The following is a 22173-nucleotide window of genomic DNA, read 5'->3' on the forward strand; positions in this document are numbered from 1 at the left end:
TTCTGCAATATGTGTTGGACAGGCTTCCAAAAAACACTGTAGGCAGCAGCTATTGTGGCAAACATAATTCTTTCCAGTTAAAGGAACATAAGAAAGCAATTTCTGTTGCTGTCATGTTGTTTTGTTTATATTTCTATTTTGTTACTCAAAAGTATCTTGGAAACAGCCTGTGGCAGTATCCTAACTCATTACAAGTTTTGCAGTGGAAGCCTCGGATCTTATTTCTAGTTAGTGGAATAGTGCCCTCTTGTGGGAGCAAACCGCAAAGGACAGTGCTGGAGGTGTAGGGAAATCTGATAGTAAAAGTTGCCTGGAGGCAACAGATTCTAGGTAATGTCAGAAGCAAAGCAAGGTCAGGTCTGGCAGTATCTGGAAGAAAGAGCATCAAGTAATACTAGAAGATGGTAATGGCAAATCTCTTCTGAAGAACTCTAAGAAAATCCTTTGACAGGGTTAACATAAGAGCTGGCATGATGTTGTGGTTTGAATGTTGGATGAAGTCTGGGAAATTGAGGTTTGAATACCCTCTCAGCCATGGTAATCCACTTGGGGATCTTGGGTGAGCCTCACTCTCTCGATGGAAAATCTTTTCTGAAGTACAGTAGTTGGCATTATATTTTGTCTACAGCAGTGGTTCTCAACCTGTGGGACCACAGATGCTTTGGTCTTCAACTCCCATAGTTCCTAACAGCTGGTAAGCTGTCTGGGATTTCTGGGAGTTGTAGGTCAAAGCCCCTGGGGACCAACCACTGGTCTAGAGCTAGACCCTCATATCTGCAGGGGATACATTTCAAGACCACCCATGTACTATACAGTACACGAAACCTTGGATAAAAGCAAACCCTATGTTTTGATTACACTTGGGCCCAAAGCATACCATAGAATAACACTAGAACACGGCTTCTTAAACTGTGGGTCTTGACACTAAATAGGGTCCCCTTTGCTCATGTTGGGGTCCTGAAAATTTTGGCAACAAAGTTCTCTGAATGTCACTTCGTGCTGTTTTAGACATTTACATGAATCTATTCTGCTACATTCCTGAGTGACTCTCTGGGATTGAAGAGGTTTGGCCCAGGAAACATCAGGTTGGTTGATGCTGTCTCTTCCACAACACCATGCAAAACACCCCTGTTGAAGCTTTTAAGGAAGATTTAGGAACATCTCCTGTTCTCTTATGAAGTCCTGCATTATTGTAATTGCCAATCACTTTAAATTAAGCCTTTATTATTTTTTCAAAAAATTAATTTTACATATATGTATGTATTTAAGGAATTCATTTATTTTCCTTTGAACAACAGAACATATAGTTTTCATACACAGAAAAAAATCATTTTGTTGCCCTTTTTTGCTGGATAAAACAGAGCAGTCATTTTTACACATTCATAAGCCTCCCCATCCCATTCCCCCCCCCCCCCCCCATACACAGCTTTTTCAGGTTGAAACTAGCTGCAAGGATGTACTGGTATATTACAGCTACTTACATTATTTCAGAACAGCAAATGGAGAAAAATAAGTTATTTAAATACTGTTTCATATACAGAAAGTGCAACATTTGTTAGTTGTTACATAACTTGCTTAAAGTTTCTGGGTTTTTTAAAATGAGAGGTCTCAGGTATTGGTAGTAGTTAGTTTGTACTCAAAAAGTATTCAGATCAGAAATAATTGGCTAAATCCAGTTGTTAATTTCAGTTAGCATAGACTCACTACATCAGTGAGAACTTGGTAACTTGTGAGTTAAATTCTACTAATTTTTTTTAATCATTTCTAGTTGGGACTAGTAACTGGATTTAGCTCACACAATACTGTTATACAGCTCTGACTTGGTGAACTGACCTTTATTGCTGCTGTGTGAGTAGGATTAACAAGATACTGCACTCTGATTATTTCCCAGGTTGCCATTTCCACCAAAAGTCAGGTTTATAGTTCAGACATTCTTCTTTTTTCTTTTTTTTTAGAATGCTGCAGTCAGATAGATACAGTGCTCTTGAGCACTAATGCATTTTGGACTGTTTTGAATTCATGATCTCTGTGTAAGCCCTCGTTTAGTGTATACCTTGGGACCATGAATGCTCCCAATTCCCAGTTATTGGGAAGAAGTTGCTGAGATTGATAAGAGAGCATTCCCTTATCACTTGGGAAGCAGAAGACGAAGGTTTACAGCACTCTTCTGTAGAGAGGGATTTGGAATAGAGACCCTGTCCCTGCATGTTGAACTGGAGATTGCTGTGGGAGGCTTTGGGAATATCAGTCAACTTCTTCATGAGTGACAGGAGAATGGGTTTCCAGTGGTTGCAGAGGCTGCTACTCAGAATGTGAGGACTGGGTTGTGCCTCAGGCATAGCTGTTGTGCTCAAGAGGATTCCAGTCATAAGAATTAACTTGGTAGTTACAACTTTGCACCATAGATACTAATCAGGTCCCATTAATGTAGAAAAATAAACAAGAACTGAATCAATCTAAGTGTTTGGCTTTATACTGATAGCCCCCAAGCCAACATTTAATCAAAACTCTATTGTCTAGGTTCAGAGCACACAATGGGTTCTTGTATTGCTTGTATTTCCTTTGTACCTGACTTTTAAGGCCTTTTCAGTGTACTTATGCCCATATTGCTTAAGTGGTCATCTGCTCAATTGACAATATACATGTGAAATGTAGGTTGAAAATGTGGGAGAGGTTGTGTGTGAAAAAATTATTGAGGAATGGAATCCTGGCAGCTTCTGATCCCTGATTTAGAAGGAGAAACATTACATGCAGGTTACAGACAGATGAAATATTGATTATTCAGCAAATGTGGTAGTCATATGATTCCAACAAGTCCTACTTAGGTGTTCCAAAAAAGGTTAAATTAACATGCAATGAAAGGAAGGGGCAATAACTTTGTCCTATGATGGATGAATATTATTAACTGACCCTGAAATAACACATTTATACATACAATGAAACTGTGACATCCTATTTCTAGGTTAAGTTAGCCCTGTGTTCATATCAGAATATACTGAACAGATTGATGAAAAGCCACCTGCCATGCTACGCTTTGTGGAAGTGGTCTATCCTGGAAGTTGTCCTTTTTAGATCAGTTCATAGAATCCCTCCAGCCAGCATGGTCAGTGGAGAAATCTAGTACAAACAAGAAACCTTTCCTAGTTTGGCTTAGAAGGCTTGCTAGGAAAGGGTCAATTTGTATTGCAGAGCCTTAAGAAAAAAGAAATATTATTTTATATTGTTAACTTAGTAAATCTTGATTTTAGACATGGCAGTGACATATGAGAGCATACCAGTGTTGTAAAATGTTAATGGTGAATATGATTCAATTTAGTAAGTGCTCCACTTATACGGGTTCTTGCTATATATAAGAGGTTGTAGCTATAAAGAACTCTTCTATATAGATAGTATAATCTGTAGAAAGCAAATTAAGGAAAAGGTTAAATCCCTTTAAAGAAAAGCATTTCCACTTTTTCATGCAACATGCAATGATTCTCCATAATTAAACCTATGACAGCAGAAAGAAACATTTTCATGGTGGTGTTGTGAGCCTTCAAGTTGTTTCTAACTCATGGTGACCCTAGGGTGGCTATCACATATTAATAGCTACAATTTAAAAAATCCCAATCCTATCATTCTCATGTTTATAATGGTTACTTTATCAACCTACAGGTTGAGTAAAGACAGCTGCTTAAAAGGAAAACTCAATGAACAAGCAATAATTAAAGCAGAATTTCATTCTCTGTTTTGTGAATCGTTGAAGTATTTCCACTATACCTAAACTGTGTGATGAGTATTAGTATCTTTGGAAGACACCTGATCACAGTGTTGTTATGAAGTGTTCCTTTCTAAGTTTCAAAATAATGGATATCACCCAGATGAAGTGAAGCACTTTGAAATGGATGTGCTAAAAATGCTGAAGACTTAAGACAATCAAAGAAAAATGAATCTGGCAAGATTGTGCTCATTGCATACTGGCCAGGCTAGATGATATTTTTAAGATTAGTTTTCAGTTTGTGGATTGGATTTGGAGCTTTTATATTTTTAGTAGGGCCAGTCCTGGAATTGAGTTATGCTTTGACCGCTTCCACCAGTCAAAAACAGGTTGTTTATTTTTGCTGGTTCTCTGTTCCAGAAGGTTCACCTAACATTTAGGGCTGGAAGGAAAAAAGGAGATGGGAAGTACTGCCTCCTTTCCTACTCAGCTAATAACAAAATCCAATGTCTTCTACTGAATGAAGGAGCTTTATTCCCAAGGAAGGACTTCATTGGATCTGCTCTGTCAAAGTGAAAACCCTTGGGACTACTGAAACTTTGGTTTCAATTGCATTACTGATATTTTGGCAACTTATTACCTGTACTTTAATGAATTATACTTTAAGCATTGTTAGCCCTAAGTATCTATGGGTTCCATGATTTACAACTTGAAAATATTTCAACCACTACCACAACAGAATCCAAAAGCAAACCATGATTTTACTATTTTACATAAGGGACACCATTTTAGTACATCACTGAATATATGGGCTGGAAATTTGGTATCCAAGAGAAAACCAAGAAGGAAGTCCCAATGGATGCTGAGGGCCCCCTTTGCTATGAAAAGGGAGGTAGAAGGAAGGGCAAAAACATTCAACTGTCTAATATTCCCCACAAAAGGAAGAAAATACATTAAGACCAGGACTGGCTCCAGTTTTAGGCTAGATTATATTACACAATTTTATTTTATTTTAAATAAATTATTGCAAAATTCATGAAATTTAAAAGCATATGGACAAGACATTTTGGGGAAATCAGTACAATTGCTTTGTGTTTGCATGTTCTGTGAAATGTGCTTTCAGAACATGTAAACAAGTTCCTGTTCAAAGGCAGAGTAAAGGAGGCACGGAAAGGTGGTGAAACTTGCTTGTCTTTATGTAACAGTTTAAAGTAGATCTCCAAATCCTGTGTCCAATACTATTATATTTTCTAGTCTACTTGCCTATTATCAACCCTGACATGTCTCTATTTATTGTACTGTGTTAATGGAAATTACAAAATAACCTAGATATTAAGACTCAAGTTGAGTTTATTTGGTATACAAAATGTACAAAAATAAACTCTATCTATATTCACAGAAGTCAGAAGATTTAACACTGAATATTTTAATAGTTTTAGAAACTGAGAACATGGCACTGTAAAGAAAAATCAGATTGCTCCTGCAGTCCAGGTAACTTTTATTCTAACAAAATCATTTCAGCACCAAGTAACAGAGGTGTTTTATTGATGTTGTGCAAGCATGGCAGCCTGAACCTTTCCCCGTCTATAAAATTGAATAGAATTCTTGTTTTGAACTTTTTGAGACACAGTTTGCTTATTCAGTTTATTTACTCCCTCTTGGTAAACTTTTTTGTTCCTCTTCCAGAAACCAGTGTTTCCCATTTGATGCGGTCAGGATACCAAGTCAAAGCTGCAACAAATCTATTGCCAGTATAACACAGTACACCAAAGTTGCAATTAATGCAAAAAAGCATATTTATATTTATATATATATTTATATATATATGTACATACACAACACAAAATATCTTTTAGCCTTTTAGTAATATCCCAGCAAACATGAACTGCCAGAAACAACTTGTTAGCCTGAGAACTGAAATCTCTGATTTCAAAAATGTTGAAAAAGCAACTTTATAAAACAGATGTTACAATGAGATAATCTATAGAAACTGTTTTAGACAAAAACCTGTCTGTTGCTAGATATTAATGCCAACAATTAGAGGTCTGGGAAACATGGATGCTGGTAAATGAACTGCTTAAAAGCATTTAAGGCAAATAAAAAAGCTGAGTGCTGAAAAGCAGTTATAAAATTGTTGTATCTCTATACAAAGAAAGGAATTTTCTGGATCTGTTTGATAATTATCAAAGATGATTACCTAACCCAGACCAGAACTTTGGCCTAAATAAAAAGTAGAGAGGAATGCATGGTGGTCCAGATATTGGTTGACTACAACATCCCTGAATATTAGCCATCCTGACAAGGGTTGTCAGACTCCAACAACCTCTGGAGAGGCACAGGCTTTCCAATCTGAAAAATAACAACAAAATCTACCAAGAGGAAACATGAAGTCCAGAAAAAGAATGTAAAAGGATAAGCAGAGTGCCTCCATTAGTTATGTAATCATCATTACATTTATTTGTTAAAAAAGTATTTTCTCTCACATTTGATGCACTTATTTATGTGCAAGTTTAGGACTGCGTATCCATGATTTAGTTAATAAGCTGCAGTTTAACCAAAGAATGGGAAAAACCTAACTCTGCGGTGTCCTACTTCCTCCCAGTTTCTGGGACTTGAAGTTAAAGTTGCTTTTGCTTTTAAATCGAGAGATTTCTTTTTCTGTGATGCATACAGACAATGGGCACTGAGCCTTCAGCCACCTTTAGAATCATAAAGAAACAAAAACAATTTCTTGTGCCTTTTCTTTTAGGGTAAATCCCTTTTATGACCTCTGTGCTCCTTTAGGCATCATAGCCCAGGAAAGGGCCTGTTTTGCTTGATCCTCAAATCATTTCACAGAGAAATTAAGAGACTGAAGGATAGCTGCAGGCCTATGATCACTCCAAATCATGTTATTAATCTGTCTCTGTATCAACGTCTTTGAGAAGTCTTGCTGCTGCCAAAAGCTTTCTTATGTGCCTCTCCTCTGTGATGCCAGCCTCATGAAGGGAACTCTGGGACAGAGAAGGGACTTTGCAAAGGTCACTCACTCCTGCAGCCACAAGGCAAGTGGCATACATGGGAAGGCCAATAGAAACCAGCCAGTCGGTTATGGAAGTGATGTGTCCAGGAGTCATGGGTTTTCGGCAGATTTCAGTGAGGCCTCCACTTGGAATCTGGAGCAAAAAGAAAACAAAACACAATCATTTTTCCACTGTGCTGTTTGGGGTTGGAACAGACAGCCCACTGTGCGTACAGATCTCATGCTTATAGGGCAGGGGAAGAAGGCTCATAAGAGCTTTTCTAATGTCGCTTCCAAGCCCCCTGCAGTGAAAAACTACATCCAGATGCCTCTAGAACAGTGGTTCCCAAACTTATTTGGCCTACCACCCCCCTTCCAGAAAAAAATATTACTCAGCACCCCCTGGAAATTATTTTTTAAAATTTTAATAGCAATTAAACAGGAAGATACATGTATTAATGTTTCTACCTTTTTCGTAAAATATAGTAAAGAAAGGTGTAAATTAGAAACATTGAAGTTTGAAATTATGAAACTATTTTTTGAACTCAGAATAGAAAGGTAATACAAAAAAAGTTAAAGCATTCGAAATCATCTTAATGAGAAGGATGAACCTGGTATGCTGCTACCAATTTAGTAATCCTCGGCTCTATTTTCATCACCTGTGGACATCACCGCCCCCCCTGGATCGCTGCAGCACCCACCGGGGGGGGGGGGAGCGGCCCCTTTGGGAATCACTGCTCTCGAAGTAACAATATAGCAAGCAAATGTCTGGCCCCTTCATCCACCCCCCCCCCCCAACTTAGAAAATCACCACTGGAAATGCATTTTTGATCATTTGTGATGATAATAATGGTGATCAGTGTCATAGACTATTGTATGCAACAAAAGGCCTTTATGATATATGGAAGACAAAAATAATTTACACAGACCCACAAAATTGAGTCATATACAAACATGCTGGTTTTATAGGAACTTATTCTATAAAAATGACCTCATATACATTTTTTTTTGCAATTTGCTTTGATGTTTCCATGTTGTAAAATATGACTGAACATAGCACTGAAATGAGTAGTAATGTTTGTGGCATGACATTTTTACTGTGTTGAGCCCTCCCAAACAGCTGCATGTTGATCCAACATGCAATCAAACATGACAAAACCCAGAATTAAGATTTTTCTCCAGTTCTTTGAAATAGGTGATTTAATCCAGACTTACGGCCATACGATGCTGTTTCCTCAACTGCTTCACCCGGATTTGGTCCATGTTTGAAGCAACATCCTTTCCAGGTTGGTCTAAATCTTCAGAGTATCTTTGCACTAAAAGCTCAGGAATCCCACAACGACCGTGCTGCAGATTCCACCCATCCAAAGGTGAAAGACAAGAGGATAATGAAACACACAAATTCTAGTTAAGAGTACTTCTTCAGCTGTTAAACCACATGGTTTGCCTCCATGCTTTAAGAAAACGTAATATATTTAACTTCAATGCATGGTCCCTCCATTGATTTATTGATTTATTTATTTGCAACCTTTTTACCCTGCCTTTCTCACCCGAGGGGACTCAAGGCACAGCTATCTACATTTGCAAATAGGTTTACCTAAGCTATCACCTACCTCAAACACCACAAATAAGATATTTTTAAGTAGAATGGTGAGAGCAGTACGCAAGAGCTTATATAGAGAGCTATGTATGTCTTCACACAATAGTTGAAATGTATGAACCAATATGGGAATATAAAAAGTCAATAGTCTTTCAGTCTTTCCTCTTCATCAGCAGTTTATGTTTATACTCAGTGCTAAGGATACACAATACATACAGACAAACAAAACCCAGCCCAGAAAGATGAATAGAGTTAAAACATTTAATCTTCTTGTACCATACCTTGTCAGAATAGGGGTCTTCTGTGAGATCGATTTCTTCAGATTGCAGCTTATTTTCTATCAGCATTTCCAGATCCAGCCCTCTACTGCTGGGGGATTTTCTTATTGATGGACATAATTTTAACACATGTTGTTGCACACTAGCAGTCTCTGGAAGATCTGACAGCCAAGGAGGCCGAGGGCTTGGCTCCTGTTCTGGAGAGGGCCTACATGCAGTCAATGCATGGGAATCAGATGAGCCACACTGGGCAGTCTTTTTTGCTGGCAAAGATGGCACATCTGGGCAAGAATGGGCTGAAGGGAGATGGCAGTGACCATTAGCAAGGCGTTCTCTGCTTTTTTTGGCTGGGACTGGTGGTGGCTGTGAAGAGCTTTTCGGCTGTGTTCTTGGCTCCACTGTACCAGTCTGATCAGCTTCTGTACCCTTCTTAGGGACAGGGAATTGTTCAACCCTTCCCAGGCCATGACTGCTATTTTTACAGTTTTCAAAAGGGCTCCAAGTTACAGCCTGTGAAAGTGAAGATGATCGAACCTCACCGTTCTGAGGAGGAAAGACAGGAAACGTTCCACTGGAAGGGATGGTTGCAGGTATGTGCAATTCCTCTGCTTTTCCAATAAGAGAATCCACACCCTCTTTGCCCTGCTGTGCTATCACCAGTTCTGATTTTACACAGTTAGTACCAGATTCTCTATGAAGATCTCCAAGGGAATGAGACCGTGGCCACAGGGGCACACTTGGGGTGTCTTCTAGAATCTCACAGCTCCGGCAGATGCCAACTGGTAAACTTCTGCGGTTTTTCTTGAGGCTCATGCCTGATGGGGGTTTCAGGCAGCTTTTTGGAACTTGATGTGTGCAACGGAACAATGCCTTCTCTCCTTGTTGAAGGGCATCGATTGATTTTGTTATAGGTAGACCTGGATAATTTGCCAGTGGGGTTCTGTGGAAATTCTTAAAGCTGTATTCACTTGCTAGTTTTGAAGGAAGGAGACATGACTTTCTGGTCTTTGCTGAAAAAAACAAACTATTAGTTTCTGTGCATGTGCAAAAGATATTTCAGTTTAGCATCTCTACAGGAACAGACAATAAAAGTGTTGTACATAGATATTTGATTTTTTTTACACTTTTTCTGTATAGCAAGTCCTACTGAACCCATAATTACTTACATCTGAGTAGAGAAATACAGCATTACTTCATTGACAGTGTGTGATTATAACCATTGAGAAGGAGTTGTAAAAGTACAGTAGAGTCTCACTTATCCAACATAAACGGGCCGGCAGAATGTTGGATAATCGAATATGTTGGATAATAAGGAGGGATTAAGGAGAAGCCTATTAAACATCCAATTAGGTTATGATTTTACAAATTAAGCACCAAAACATCATGTTATACAACGAATTTGACAGAAAAAGTAGTTCAATACATAGTAATGCTATGTAGTAATTACTGTATTTATGAATTTAGCACCAAAATATCACGATGTATTGAAAATATTGACTACAAAAATGAGTTGGATAATCCAGAACATTGGATAAGTAAATGTTGGATAAGTGAGACTCTACTGTAATCATATCCCCTTCTCCCCACTTTGGATCATTCACTTGGCAAAATGAAACAGTGCCATTTTAACTGCAGTCTTTGGATTTACTCTTATTGTTAAAAAGAATGTGATCTTAATAAAAATGAGATGAAAAATACAGGCATCCAAGTTAATCTGGGAAATTTCTAAATTTGAATCCAGACAAAGATTATTTTGTTATGAAAACTCTTGAGCAAACAGAAGAATACTTCCTATAAATAAAGAGTATCATTTTTGTTATATACGTATCCCAAAAGTGCACACCAGCAGCAATTTAGTTTCTTTGTTTCACCCTTGTTTCTTATTTTATGGATATACATGCTCTTCCTCTTTACAAAATTGGAGGCTTGGATCTAGTTCCTATGCATTCATAAAACACCATGAACTTCTTTGAATATTAAAAGGAAGCAGCTAGAGGGGAAATGTGGATTTAGATGAATGTTGCTATGAATTAAGCATTTTCTATCTATGTTTGCTCCTGAACCTCTGTAATATCCACTCTGCATGCAAGAGCACACATTAATACAACATCCTAGGTTCTGTTCTTCCAAAAAAGAGAATGCCTACTTAAAATGCTGATGTAGCTTTTCCACTAACTTTTTTTCCATCTTTTTAGCAAGATGTCAACTTCTTTAGAACTTATCTTGGTTTGATAAGATGGCTTGGTCAGATATAAAATCTGAAACTGTTTCTTTCTAGTGCAAGTAAATGCCACAAAGATCAGGAATTCATTCTAAACAGGCAACATACTTCAAGAAACAATTGGGAAATCCACCAAGAGGAGGAATGCCAGATAAATTGTCCTACTATAGGCCCATACCAATGGCCATGCCAGCTCTCACCCATTGCTCCAGAAATGCAAATGGATGCAATAGATTTGCCTTTCCCAACCTGTTTCTATTGATTGTACAGAGAGACAGGCCTTTGAACTTATGTAAACTGGTTGTAAGAAACAGGCTCAATTTATAAACAGGAATAACAACAGCATTCAGAGACCTTCATCTGAAATTCAGAATCAAGAGAGCATATAATTATCTATATAATTTTCTTCTCTTGATGGCGCTGAAGTCAAAATTGTTTTCAACATAGTCTCCAAAAAACCTACTGGCTGAGATGGGTTGTACTTGCCTTGATGCAATAAATAAATAAATTACAATATAGGGATCAAGCAAGACTTTGTAGGAGAAACTTCATGGGACAGTTTTTCTTTACTGTGAGATGACAATGTTTGAGATCCCAAAAGCCATATGGAAGGACTTAATCAGAAATTCAGAAATTGGATTTACTAGGTATACAGTTGTACATGATTCCAACCTACTCATAATGAAGTCCTCGACATAGATTTTGCCATGAAATGGCAAAGAATATAATGAAGCTGATGGAGAGAGAAGATATTTTCAAGTCAAATAGACATTAAGAAATCTGTTATAGTTCATCTGGATTCAAAACAGATAAGGCACTTATGTTCACAGATATCTATTCACTGAAATGTTGAATAATAAGCTATGGAATAGAATAGTCACGATGTCTGCTTTTTAGGATGAGGACTCCCAGGACTACTGGTGTAAATGCACTGCCTGTCTGTTCCATTTCTTTCTGTGTCCCTCCCCCTCCCCCCAGTAAAGTAATTGGAAAACATGGAAGGTTACAAATGGAAGACATCAAGTGGGTCGACTGTCTCCAATAAAATTATGTGTTTTAAGCATAGTGACTGCAGGATAAAGCCTTGGCTGGAATCATTACAAATACAAACGTCTAATGTAGAGTTCGCATTCATAACTGGTTTGTATTCACTATGCCTATGCATTCAATTGTGTAGAGAATATGGAGGGGCCATAAAACTACCAAATCTAGACTTAATAGACAGTAGCTTCTCTGACCGATGAGCATCTGTTCTCTATCATTCAGGGAACAGCACATTGGCATTGTCACACAGCCCTTCAGTGAGTAATCTCTGGTGCAAGAAGAAATTACAGGAGAGATCATGCTTTTGATATTTTGAAGATTGTTGTAAGATTGCATCTGTATTCCACCAACATCTAGGATGTCAAGACTTTGAATACTTTTTCCTAAATCTCTATAAGCAAACAAGTCCGATCCTTCGTTGCTACACTTCCTTAAAACTATCTTCTTACAGGGGAGCAAATTAAAAAGACAGAAACATGTACAAAGCATGCAAGAAAGAAACTTACAAGTATGAAAGAACATGGAATGCTGGAATGGCAATTTAAAATTTTGTAACATTGTATGAAGCAAGGAGAGAAATGAGAAATCAAACAGATTTTCTATGCTTTTGCATGTGTTAATAGATTAACTGTTACCATTTTCTAGATTTTCGCTACTTTCATAGCATCCTGAATCCCGGGGAGAGCATCCACTTAAGCCCTGGCCATCTCCAAGGAGCTTCTCTTGAGAGCCCGACTGATCACTGTTACCTGGAGGAAGGCAAGGAAAAAATAAGTCTGAAAAGGTAGCAGTTCCATAAAGAAGATACCTAACAAACTCTCCTTTAAAATACTGAGCAACACAAAAAGTCCAATGGTTTAGTAAGTGTTGCAGAAGTGCTGTCAGCAAATAATGACTACATTACTGTTTCACAGAACAGTATCACCATAAGAAATCATGATGGAAGAAAGAAGAGGGCTAAGAATTAATTACTAAAGATATGGAAAGCAGAAGACCTGAACTAGATTTCAGGAAAATTTATGAAAAGGCACTAAGTTTCAGGGTAGCTGTAAAACCATACAATGCTAAGCTTCTGAATTGTTATCATAATGATCATAAGAGTGTGACTATAGAACAGTTATATCAGAAAATGTTGCTTCTTATGCTTAATGAATTTTGGAAAAAAGTCTGAACGGAAGCTATGTTTCACAGGAATTTAAAAACCTGTGCATCTTTCATATTTTTCCTTTAGTACCCTGCTTTGGCTCCTACTGGTATTTGCTGCCAGAAAGGAAGGAGAAGTTCTGTTTACAGGACATGGGAAGGCGAACCTGGAGGGTTCTTCTGCAAATTTATCTAAGCCAAGGAAAAACAGGAGGACTCTTTGGGGATAAGTATGGTGAACATTTCCAGTTAGGAACAGCCAGAAAGTGCATCTATGTCCATTGGTACCAATTTATTGATCCTCCATTCTACATTGTTGGGTCTTTCTCTAGGACTGACTTTTCAAACTAGAAAATCCTTTCCTTCTTATCCTGACCTGTTCTACTATCAAACTGTAGTGAATTGCTGTTGTTCACAAAATTAAAACACCAGCAATTTGCAATACACTTCTAATAATTTCTGCACTTTGTGCCATTACTAATAGTACTACTGGGATTTCTGAATGGCTGTGATTCATATTTTCAATAAAACATATAAGTGAATAACTTTATAAGTAAATAATGCTGAAAATAAGATTATTAGGAAAAAAAGCAATACCTCTCAAACAAAATACCATCACGAACAGCACTAGGTATTAATTTTTTTTGCTATGACCACTTGGGCTGGTCAGATTGCAAAAGCTGGATCTAAAGATATTAGAAGTCTTACCATTTCCCAGTATTCAGGTAGAAAAATAGCGCTTAACTATGCACCTAAGAAGAAATCAAGCTACACTCACTGTCATATTCTTGCAGCAGTTCTACTGCTGTCAAAAGAACAGCTCTGTGATCTGGATCGCAAATATTAAGCTCGTCCAAGTCTTCTTCCTCTAGGAGCTTGAAAGTATCTAAGTCTTCATAGCCATTGAACAGAAAGGTGGGCATATGCTCCTAACAGAACAAAAGACAATAATGCTGATTATCTTATATATTTAGAATACATTTTCCATATCATGTCTTGATGCTACCCAGTTTATTTATTTATTTACAGTATTTATATTCCACCCTTCTTGCCCCAAAGGGGACTCAGGGCTGATCATAATGTACATATACACTGCAAACATTCAATGCCATTAGACATACAATACACACAGACAGAGACACAGAGGCTGTTTAACATTCCAGCTTCTGGCTTTATAAGGGTATGCTCAATTCCGGCCACAGGGAGAGCTGCTGCTTCATCATCCACTGTGATGCTGAGTCCTTGATGGATTATTTCCTCATTTTCCGGCATGCAAGCTGCTGGACATTTTTATGGTGACGTAAATTAGTTAAATTAGTCTCCCCCCAATAAGCGGTCCCTAATTTCCTACTTGACAGATGCAACTGTCTTTTGGGTTGTTTAGATAAACAACCAACTGGGGCTATTTACGGTCAGGCACTCAATCCAACCCGGGCTTCGAACTCATGCCGTCTCAGTCAATAGTGATTTATTGCAGCTAGCTACTAACCAGCTGCGCCACAGCCTGACCCCAGTTATGCTCAGGACAGAGTCATTTAGTGAATGTTTACAGTGTTTGAAGAATAAACAGTAGCACAGCCAGACCTGTGCATGATGTATAAAGCTGCCACTCTCCATTTTTTAAAGCTTTTATTGCTTGGCTACACTTTGAAGACATGGATAGCAGCAACCATGACATGTTAAATCTACTTAATGTTCCCTTGAAGGTTAACGAGATGTAAGTTTGTACATAATCTAAGTACAAACTCACATGCACAGAGAAGCCAGGGAATAAGTAAGCTTTGCAAATGCTAAACAGGTATTAGGAGATTGCAGATGGATGGTTCAAAGCCATCTGCTGAAAGAGGCTCTTATTCAGATTACAGCACTGCTTCTTTAAAAGATTCAGCTACAATGAAAGCAGGTGGTGATCATACAGTTGTTGTGGCATCTGCTGATGGAGAGGACAGCTCCAAGAAGACAATGTAGAACAAATATACTTTGGGAACCCACTAGCAAGAAATCTAAAATTGAACAAAGTCTGATAATTTTCCCTTTAAAAAAATCAGTGAAATAGAACAAGAAAAAGGAAGCATATGTAATATATGTTTTTTTTTTTAGCATACCTTTTCAAAATTAAGAAGAGTCATGAAATGAAACTGCAGGACACAATATATTGAATTGAAAACAGCTCCCTCTTCACCCAAAGCCATTATTTATGCATCTTACCTGAGAAAAATTAATAATTTCGAGTTCACGGGCACCTCACTCACTGTGTTGTCGAAGGCTTTCATGGCTGGGATAACAGGGTTGTTGTATGTTTTCCGGGCTGTATGGCCATGTTCCAGAAGTATTCTCTCCTGACATTTTGCTCACATCTATGGCAGGCATCCTCAGAGGTTGTCACAACCTCTGAGGATGCTTGCCATAGATGTGGGCGAAACGTCAGGAGAGAATACTTCTGGAACATGGCCATACAGCCCGGAAAACATACAACAACCCTACCTCACTCACTTTTTTAGATTTTTTATAGTAAATATCTTAAAAGCACAGCCCAAGGCAGGCAACAAGCAAAAGTAACACCTAAATTTGGAAGAATATACATTGTACATTCCTATCCAAATATATTATGTGTAAAAGTTTTACTAAGTGAAAAAGAAGAAGCTTTGCAATGGTTTCTTCCTGCTCCCTCCCCTTAGGTTTTTGATTTGACAAATCATATAGCGAGGAAGATGTGAGCCTTTTGTTGCATAACATGGGTAGCAATAACACAGTGTGCTTTACATGTTATGGAGAAATGCTTTCCAGGAATTAATGAATGGACGAAGGGACTGTGGGCAGGAAAAGCAAAGCTGATAATTCTGTACTAGAGGTTGTTTTTAAGCAGAACAGAATACATAGCTCCAAGCTCCAGAATAAAATGACTACATGGGGTATGCCTCTCAACAGAGATTTCAGTGACCATTTCTTATTTTCCAGCTGGGAGCTCGATTGTTAGGAATTGCTTTGTTCAAACAGCTTGATGGCCAGTATAAAATGAAAAAAAAAATACTTTAGGGGAAACATTAGCTTGCTCCTCAATGGATAGTTGTTTTGTTATTCTTTGGAGAAACTTCTTCCCATCCTCTGTGCTTCCTCAATTTATTTCAAAGAGCACTTAGATTGGAGGACTCTTGAACTTTCTTGCTCCAATTCTTCTGTAAACTTTTTCTTTGTCCTTGATTTCTTATAGCCCAAATTTTATTCCTGACCTGTTTAAAAGCCATCCTTGATCTTGGCTAAAATCTGAGCTGCTATGGCCTTGAGCAGAAAAAAAGTTAGCTATATTATAGTTTATCCTCATGGAGATACTCAATGATTTAAAAAATTAGAGCTCTAAAAATAAAACAATCATATACAATAAAATGTTCCCATGAACAAAAATTAATCAATAACATTCAGTCCAGTTGGAAGTTAAACAAGTGCAGTTATTTTTTTTACCTATTATAAAAAGCTTTAGCAGCTTAGCAAAGAAAAGAAGTTAAAGAATCTGAAAATGTCCACAGAGTTTCAGCTGCTGGCCCTGCTGTCTTCCTGAACCAGAATCAATCTTCCTGCTGTTGAGTTTATCTTTTAAAATCATTTTTCTAAAAAGTCTACTCCAAAAGCAAAACTGGAGGAAGAGTAAAACAGCAGGCAATACAACTTATTTTTAAATTGCCTGATATTGAACACGAAGAACACAAAGTAAATAACAATTTCCTGACCAAAATACATTCTAATATAGCCAGACTGAGATAGCTGAACATAGGTCCCATTAAAATCTATGAGACTGAATTACACAAGACTGAATTAAATCCATTTATTTCAAAGGGATCTTAGTAAAGGTAAAGGTTTTCCCCTAACATGAAGTCTAATTGTGTCTGACTCCTGGGGATGGTGCTCATCTCAATTTCTAAGCCGAAGAGCCAGCATTGTCCGTAGGTCTTGTGGCAGGCATGACTGCATGGAGCACCACTACCTTACTGCCGGGGTGGTACCCATTAATCTACTCACATTTGCATGTTTTTGAACTGCTAGGTTGGCAGAAGCTGGGGCTAACAATGGGAGCTCACCCCACTCCTTGGATTCGAACCGCTGACCTTTCGGTTGGCAAGTTCAGCAGCTCAGCAGTTGAATCTGCTGCGCCACTGAGGGACCTTAGTTTGGATCAAATCATTGTATGTTGCTCTTGCTGAACATAGCCTTGTAGAATGTTTTAGCTTAATAATCCAAGTTAAGCTTATAATAGATTCCTTCTTAGTTAATACTGGGCATAGATTTCACACCTAAAATTAAGGCTCAATTGCATTCAGCTAAAACAAACAAAGCTATTTTCAGAATTTAGCTGCAGCATGGATTAAATAGTTCAAACAAGATCTGCCTGTCTGCCTGTCTGTCTGTCTGTCTATCTTCTTGTCTATGAAGTCAGGGCCACACAGCATCCTAAAGTGCAAATTTAGCACAAAAAATGCAAACCATAAAGATACAAACCCAACCTATCTCAACAAGTTTTGAACTTCAGCAAATCTTCAAATGAGGGAAATTCTACGATGCTCAAATTTTCCTTGCAAACAAAATCCTGTCCTTTCATTCTAAATGAAATGGTTTATCAGTACAGCTGATCTCCACATTTTTAAAAATGTAAGATTTTAAGTTACTATTAAAGACAAGGTGTTTAGTTATCGATAATAAGAGAATAAAATGAGTATTACTAAATGGAGGCCAACCTTCAAGTTGATGCGATCCAGGAGGTCTTCAACAGATTTGGGCTGAGGTGGTCTTCCCTTCCGTCGCCTTCTTGTGGGCCTTTTTGGCTTCTCTTCCTCTTCATTTAACACATCCACATAGATAAACTTGAAAGTACCCACTTTATTGTTCAAGAGACCCATCCAGGTGCCCATTGGCGGCTTGCTAATTATATCAATGATATCTCCCTTCTGTAGGTGAGAGAAAGCAAAAATATCTGTTTGAGCAGTCTGCAGAAATCTGCAAATAACTACATCAATCTTAAAGATACTTATGACTTAATATTGGCCCCTCAAATAGAAGAGAATTTCAGTTCTTTATGGGTCAAAACATTTAGCTTATCAGTTTTCTTTTTAAAAAACTCAACAATGCAGAAATTACGTATCTACATAATATTTTATAATCATGATGTTTATAAAACAAAATACTTCTGATGCAATCTTCTAATATGCAGAATATTTGGAGATATATATGTCAGAAGTAGGGAGAAGCCAGTTACATCATGGTCTACACCCAAGAAGCAAAGCAAACAAGAGCATTTGGGCCCTGCCACCTTCTGCCACTATTTTCATGGGCTGAAATATTCTTTAGTTGTGGAGGAGCTGAGAAAGCCACAATAGCACACACTAGGAAATACAGGGTAACAAAAATATTACACTTTATTTGGATGTTTCTATGGGAAATATCCCCAAATTCAAAGTGGCACTAAAACCAAAACAGAATACCTTGAGTTTTAGAGAATCAGTATCATATGGGCTGGGGGTAAAATCAGTGTGAACTCTGGCCCGTCCACAAAATGGCCCTCTGTATGGAAGTTCTTCATCATCCCCATCTTCAGACTTGACACTTTCTCTGTTACTGGCTGAGGAGTCTGTGGTGCTCACTGTCTGCCCACCTGTTTCCAACATAAAAAGGAAAGAGTTGAAAGTGTACACATGTACAGAGACTCCCACACCATCCTATACATTTAGTGAGCTAGAAGCATTTTTGATAGTTAACAATATTTCTGCCGGAATTATAGGTAAGACAAGGTAGCAGACACAAAAAGATTCAAGCTTTTCTTGTTTTTGATATTTTTAAATACTAGTTTTAAAATGTGACCTACATTTACTAGCTCCCAAGATATCCCTCTCCTCATACTGTTTGCCACATTACAAGCTCTCTCAGAATAGGCAAAAAACAGAAACAACCAACCAACAAAATATATCAGGCCAAAATCACACTTATTTTCTCAAGTCATTTTAATCAGGCTTCAACGAGGCCTTGACTGCTGGTCTTATTGAGACTTAAAGTATGCATTCCCTTTCCTAAAATAAAGCAAAGGCGGTAAGAGGCCATCAGTGGGATCTGCTTGGACATGGCAACCTAAACTAAATTCCTGGTTCCAGTGGAACTGGTATATATTTTGTTTATCATGTTTCTACTCTAACTGGAATTAACAAGTACATTTGGATCAGCAAAAGCGCAGTCCTACTTGGCAAAGATGGCTAAGGGCCAAGTGATCTGACATTCTGCCATCTAAATCTGCTATATTTAATACCCTCAGATTAGTGTATTGGAAATGTTTTAGGACTACGTTCAGCTCTGCATTCTGGCTGTGATGGTGGGTGAAAAGGTTTTGGAATTGATATAATCCCCATGTTCCCTGCCCTGCTCCTTCAACAGCTTTATTGCTGTCTAATACTAATAGACGGTTCTTCCATGAGATGTCTCGGATCAGCAGGCAGAAAGGGGTTCTGCCAGCAGAAGAAGATCTCTACTAGCAGAAGAGGCTTGTACTCAATCCTATCCCTACCCACCCAAGTTGGTTGAATCTTTGAGTTAGGGTTGCACTGTAAAAGATTAAAGTTCAGTTAAGAAAATATCTGCTGTTAATGTTTTTTTTAATGAAGGGGAATTCTTATGAATTATTGATTTATTGCATTGGCATGCCACTTGCAAAACATTTGATCTGGGATTTTTTTATCGTGTCAGAAGCAAACATACTACAAGTCACTTCTGGTCTGAGAGAATCGGCTGTCTGCAAGGGTGTTGGCCAGAGGACTCCCGGATGTGTTACCATCATGCTGGGAGGCTTCTCTCATGTCCCTGTATGGGATGCTAGGGCTGACAGATGGGAGTTCACCCTGACTTTCAGATTCAAACCACCGTCTTTCAGGTCAGCAGTTCAGCTGGTACAAGGGTTTAACCCATTGTGCCACTGCAGCTCCTGATCTGGGATTAATACAAGGATTAAAAATGGACCCACTACCTTTATGTGGGAGAATTCTGTGATGATTTTGCCCCTGGTGGCTGTTTCAGGCCCAGGAGAGACTTTTTAAATACAGGAAATGATCTAGAAGTTGATGTCGTGTTTTTAAAAGGTTTATGAGGAGCCCTATGAGGAGAGGCTTAAAGAACTGGGCATGTTTAGCCTGCAGAAGAGAAGGCTGAGAAGAGACATGATAGCCATGTACAAATATGTGAGGGGAAGTCATAGGGAGGAGGGAGCAAGCTTGTTTTCTGCTGCCCTGCAGACTAGGACGCGGAACAAAGGCTTCAAACTACAGGAAAGGAGATTCCACCTGAACATCAGGAAGAACTTCCTCACAGTGAGGGCTGTTCGGCAGTGGAACTCTCTCCCCCGGACTGTGGTGGAGGCTCCTTCTTTGGAGGCTTTTAAGCAGAGGCTGGATGGCCATCTGTCGGGGGTGCTTTGAATGCAATTTCCTGCTTCTTGGCAGGGGGTTGGACTGGATGGCCCATGAGGTCTCTTCCAACTCTACTATTCTATGATTCTATGATTATCCGAATTATAAAATGGCTGGATGTGGGTGGAACAAAAACATGGAAAACTATCTTCCTCAGAATTGAGCCCCCTAAGCACGCATAAAGAACCAGTGGAGTGCCCAATAGTTGCTCATTCTGGCTTAATAAACTAATTAGACTCAAATCATTACATCTAAAGAAGTGGTGTTGAACATCCTGTTTATTACTTACTCATTGAGCTCTGGCCACTCAGGGAGCTTCTCAGACTCTCTACTGAACCTCCAGCTTTTAATTTGGGTTTGTCCAGAGAATCCGTATCTGGCTGTGGTGATTGTGGAGACTGAGGCATAACCTCCAGGTTGGAGTCCTGAAAGAACATTAACATATCAATTACCTTTTAGCTGCCACATACTAACATCTAGAACTGCAACTTGTCAAGTGATACCATATAGGATAGAGTCCCCTGGTAGGCATCTAGATTGCAGTAACCTCCCAAAGGTTTCAACTAAGCAGAGGTAAAACAATAAAGTTTTCTTTTGCTCACCACAATGTTACATGCAAGACACAACTTGCAAATGAGAAAAGATGCTCCTGTAAGTAAATGTGATTCAGGATGCACAAGACACAATATTTGTACAGTTAGCAATTCAGAATATTTTTTTCATGTAAGAAATCCTGATTCTCTAACACTTTCCCTTTGAACAAAAATGAAAATGTTTTCAATATTAACCCGGCATAAATTTTTTTCAGTGAAGGTATTTAATTAGGAAATACATTTAAAATGTATTTAAACTATTAGTGCCTGATCAATGAGCACAAACGGATACAGCAACTTTTTCTTCTATAATTATAATGCAGCAACATGTGAAATGGTTCACTATATGAAAAATATTACTAATTTCCAATGAAAACAGAACACTAGAGGGTTTTTCTCTCTCTGTTTTTAACAGATTGAATCAATGATTTAACAAGCCCGGCTTTGAGGTATTCCAGCCCATTGCAGCTAGACCTGAGGATCTAGCTTACTGGTTATAAAATTTCTTGTGATATTACGGAATAGATGAGCCAAGGTTGGTGATTTTCGTGGTTTGAACTACAAAATGGTTTAAAGAATATAGGTGAGAGATCTGAGGCAATATTTTTGGTGAAGGGTTCTTCTCAGTCAACCAACAATGTATAAGTCAATCAGGGATGCTACCAAAAGAGGACCTAGAGAGACCTCGTAGGTTCTCTCCTTCTGAATGTTGACCCAAAAAAGCTAGAGAGCAATCATGACTCCATTTATTTTCTTTTATTTGCAAATGCAAATAGTTGTGAAAAAAACTCTCCTAGACGCTATTCTATGTTGAGCTTGAGCCATGATGGTATTACGCTTCTTCTGGCTCCATTAATATTCAGTTTGGTTCAATGCAGACTGGAATGATTTCAGTAAAAGATGAATTTGAATCCTACTTGATTTCCTCATGCTGGGATGAAAATGGGATGAAGGAGCTGGGATTAAAAAGTCAATATGTCACTCCAAAGTGTAGCCAATTTTTGAGTCACAACTGTTCATAGCAGCAAAAGATTTCAAAATCCTCTGAAGATGCCAGCCACAGATGTAGGTGAAATGTCAGGAGACAATGCTGCTAGAACACAGCCATACAGTCCAGAAACTACACAATACCTCAGTGATTCTGGCCATGAAAGCCTTCA

At 38.3% G+C, this 22173-nt stretch overlaps 1 protein-coding gene across 5 annotated transcripts in view; it reads right to left on the bottom strand.

Moving 5' to 3' along the window:
• Positions 1-1259: 1259 nt before the first annotated feature.
• Positions 1260-22173, bottom strand: part of sash1 (SAM and SH3 domain containing 1) — a 713255-nt gene continuing 692341 nt past the window's right edge. For all 5 annotated transcript variants that reach the window (XM_062977589.1, XM_062977586.1, XM_062977588.1 and 2 more), the window contains 8 exons: positions 20710-20845; positions 18456-18625; positions 17712-17921; positions 13763-13913; positions 12477-12590; positions 8580-9586; positions 7914-8045; positions 1260-6852 (listed from right to left, as the gene is read on the bottom strand). In XM_062977589.1, coding sequence (XP_062833659.1) covers positions 6592-6852; positions 7914-8045; positions 8580-9586; positions 12477-12590; positions 13763-13913; positions 17712-17921; positions 18456-18625; positions 20710-20845 — 2181 coding nt within the window. In that variant the 3' untranslated portion in view covers positions 1260-6591. The remainder of the gene's footprint in view (positions 6853-7913; positions 8046-8579; positions 9587-12476; positions 12591-13762; positions 13914-17711; positions 17922-18455; positions 18626-20709; positions 20846-22173) is intronic.

Source organism: Anolis carolinensis, chromosome 1 (assembly GCF_035594765.1).
Source record: "Anolis carolinensis isolate JA03-04 chromosome 1, rAnoCar3.1.pri, whole genome shotgun sequence".
Taxonomy (NCBI): Eukaryota; Metazoa; Chordata; class Lepidosauria; order Squamata; family Dactyloidae; genus Anolis; species Anolis carolinensis.